Consider the following 3,750-nt stretch of genomic DNA (forward strand, 5'->3'; position numbering starts at 1 on the left):
ACAGGGGAAGGGGGAGAAAAGGATGGAGGGGAGAGGAGTATGTGCCCCCAGATCTGTGGGGGGCAGGGTGGGCAGGCGGCAGCTGCAGGCTGGAGCCAGGGCTGCACTGGGAGGAGGCTATGGGGTGGGGGAGCCTTAGCTACCCCAAATTTCACCATAGCTCCCAAACCCAGCTCCTGCTGAGAAGAGCCCAGCACAGCCCCAGCTCCAGCCCGCCCTGCACAGATCCAAGGGCCCATGCCCCCGGCCCCCCCAGGGTGCAAGCAGCAGCAGGAGCTGTGCCCCCCCGCCAAGCTGCGGCTCTTTCACGCGTCCTGCCCTGCCTAGGCAATCTGCCCCTGCCCCACTCCCTCCCTCACCGTGGGGGGTGTTGATCTGCACCCTCCATGCCACTTCCACTACACAACAGACCTACCAGCTACACACAGCTGTATCAGAAATCTGATCGCTTTCAGCCGATATGCCTCCTTAAAAATCAGCTCTCAATATCAGCTCCATGAATCTCTATCAGTGCACCCCTACATTCTACTAAATACAAGACCCTATAAACGATTCTTATCACTGTTTGCTATCCCAGTCCTGCACTTTCCACCTACCTTCAGATGAGGAAACATGTTGGCATGGTCTCCAATGAAGAAAGTGTTTGGCATATAAGCCAGTTTTTCAGAGTACTGTTCAGCCACCTCAACTGGGGAAGTTTCTTTGTCTGTAATAATGTAATCCATAAACAAGGCCCCACTGGTTCCAGGGTACCCCAGCCACATTGCCTACAAAACAAGGCAAAGTGAGATTGTAATTTCAGTTGCAAGAGATCTCACACACAACTGTACAATATGCAGAAATTCAACATGATATTAGTCTCTCATATTGCTGAATCAGCACAATAAACATCCACAAGATGTTAAATGCATACAACACTGCCAGCTCACCAAAAGCTTTTGTTTGTTTTTAAAACTTCACTGCCTTGGATATCCCCACTGTTAAGGTTTCCTATTACCAGTAATCTTTCAAGGTGTACTGGTATCAATTATTTTAATTTGAACATAGAAGGCTTGCATATAAACATGAAAGGTTCTCCATCAGTATGTTTAAATTATTATTCTTTTTTTTTTTAAATCTGCTTGATGCTGCTTTATCACTATGGAGACTCCACGTTTAAAAAAAAAAAGTCCCAAATTTTCTGATTTGAAAAAGTAACCCAAAATCCACATTTTTCTGTGATTAAAATGCAATTCCACTAATAAATACAAGTAATGTTTCATTTTAATCACAGAAAAATGTGGATTTTGGGTTACTTTTTTAAAATCACAAAATTTGGTTGTTTTTTTTTTAAATTCAGAGAAAACCAGGATCCCCGTCAATCACAAAATATAGTTTCATAGTTGGTAGGGTCAGAAGGGACCTGAGCAGATCATCAAGTCCGACCCCCTGCCATGGGCACGAAAGACTACTGGGGTCAAATGGCCCCGGCTAGGTGATTATCTGGCCTCCTCTGGAAGACCCCCAGGGTAGGAGCGAGCACCACTTCCCTTGGAAGCTGGTTCCAGATCCCAGCCACCCTGACTGTGAAGTAGTGCCTCCTGATGTCTGGCCTGAACCTACTCTCCATCAACTTGTGGCCATTATTCCTAGTTACTCCTGGTAGTGCTCAGGAGAACAGGGACTCTCCCATTCCCCGCTGGTCCCCCCTGATAAGTTTATAGAAGGCCACTAGATCCCCTCTCAGCCTTCTCTTGTGGAGGCTGAACAGGTTCAAGTCCCGTAGCCTCTCCTCATACAGACTGCCCTGGCTGCCCCCTGACTACGCCAGTGGCCCTCCTTTGGACCCTCTCGATGCTGTCCACACCCCTGCTGAAGTGCGGCATCTAGAACTGGACACAGTACTCCAACTGCGCCTGACCGATATCGCATAAAGGGGGAGGATCACCTTTCTGGACCTGCTCGTGTTTCACAACCACATACTCAACCTATGGGGAACTGTTTTTGCTCAAGACAAATTCTCCAGAGGCAACTCAATTTTTTAAGATGACTATAATGAAGCAAAAACAAAGGTGTCCTACCAAAAAGCATGATAAAATGTACTCAGATCTTGTTTGTTCTTAGCCATATGAAATATTTATGGAGTATTCAGGAACCCCATTTGTTGTTGGGTTTTTTTTTCTTTCAGACATTATTCACCAGATAAGACTCAAAAGGACCTATACTAGAAAGTGAAGCAAATATCAGTATTCTACTTATATGTCGGTCTCTCCAGAGCAAGACCTATTCCAGGGCAAAATTTTATTTTATTTCTGGGACACGGGAAGTTCTCCATACACTGATTCTACTACCTGAATTGGTGCTGGTCTGAGTGCAAATAGTTCATTTCGTGCTCCCTTAGTGTAGCCATTCATGTTGATGAGGATGTGTATACCATCCTGGTGGATGCGATCTGCTGCTTTTCCATTACATGGAATCTAAAGTAATGAAATCAAAACCAAACATTACGAGTTACTCATTGTTTAGCTCTTTAGCAGTGAGATTCAACATTATTATTACCAATGTGTCTGAAGTACAGAAAAACACCAACCAACAATTTGTCTCAGGTGATATGTATACCTAGCTTATGTTTCATATACCTAAACTTAGTCTCCATTCCCCCCCCCAAAACAAAACACAAACACAGTGATGTCACTTATTTAATACTGCACCAACAGGGCAAAGTTTAGCCAAGCTCACCCAACCCTGTTATGTCAGTTAAGACAGAAATGCCAGCACTTCATCTTCCACCCTTGTGCTTTCTCCCACACTATACCTGACTGACCACACATGACTGGGAACTGCTAACAATATACACAAGATTATACTTTTTTGCTGTAATAGCTACAAAATACCCAACACGGGCATGCTTCTGTAATATCACTCCTGCTAAACATGCTGACCATACCATTTCACCCTTTTCTTGTGCACTTATCTATTTCAAATTATTGCATCTTATCTTACACTTTGTATACTCTCTGCGGCAAGGACATTTTGTACTCTATTTGCAGTGCCAACCATAATGAAGTTCTATGACTATAGCAATAAATAAGGTAATGGGAATGAACACAAACATCTCAGAGTACCTACTAAGGTAGCACAAATGAATACAGACCTCTCTTGAGGAAGCAGTTACTATGTTACAGAAGTTTCTCAAGACAGGCTCTGCATACTCCTTGACTTGTGGGATTCAACTGAGCAATGCAACACAGGAAGGTAGACTGAGGAGTCAATTATTAAAAGACTGAAGAACTGTCCTCTCAAGCAGCGCAAATGGGGAGCAGAACTACTTCTTATGCGACAAAGAACTCCGGACAGAGAGCATATTTCCATGAGCAAAATATTACAGAACAGGCACGTCGTGGCTGAATATTACAAAACGAGCACGACAAGCACATTCACCAGCACGCTTACAGGCAGGGAGAGGACCTTCTCAGCAGCCTGGCAGCAGAAAGGGATCTTGGAGTCAGTGCTGACTCCAAGATGAACATGAGTTGTCAATGTGACAGTGATCAGGAAAGCTAACAGCACTTTATCCTGCATTAGCAGCTGCATGACAAACAGGTCCAAGAAGATGATACTTCCCATCTACATGGCATTGGTCAGGCTGCAGTTGGAGTACTGCATCCAGTTTTGGGTGCCACACTTCAAGACGCCTTGAGAGGGTTCAGAGGAGGGCCACTCATATGGTTAGGCTCCTGCAGGCAAAACCCTACGAGGAGAGATTGGGGG

At 44.9% G+C, this 3,750-nt stretch overlaps 1 protein-coding gene across 2 annotated transcripts in view; it reads right to left on the minus strand.

Moving 5' to 3' along the window:
- Window positions 1-3,750, minus strand: part of OGT (O-linked N-acetylglucosamine (GlcNAc) transferase) — an 82,703-nt gene that overhangs the window by 14,193 nt on the left and 64,760 nt on the right. For both annotated transcript variants that reach the window (XM_019521233.1, XM_019521234.1), the window contains exons 15-16: window positions 2,331-2,456; window positions 597-767 (exon numbers count right to left, since the gene is read on the minus strand). In XM_019521233.1, the coding sequence (XP_019376778.1) occupies window positions 597-767; window positions 2,331-2,456 (297 nt within the window). The remainder of the gene's footprint in view (window positions 1-596; window positions 768-2,330; window positions 2,457-3,750) is intronic.

This window comes from Gavialis gangeticus, unplaced genomic scaffold (genome assembly GCF_001723915.1).
Source record: "Gavialis gangeticus isolate Ggan-Ray unplaced genomic scaffold, GavGan_comp1, whole genome shotgun sequence".
In the NCBI taxonomy this organism is placed as follows: Eukaryota; Metazoa; Chordata; order Crocodylia; family Gavialidae; genus Gavialis; species Gavialis gangeticus.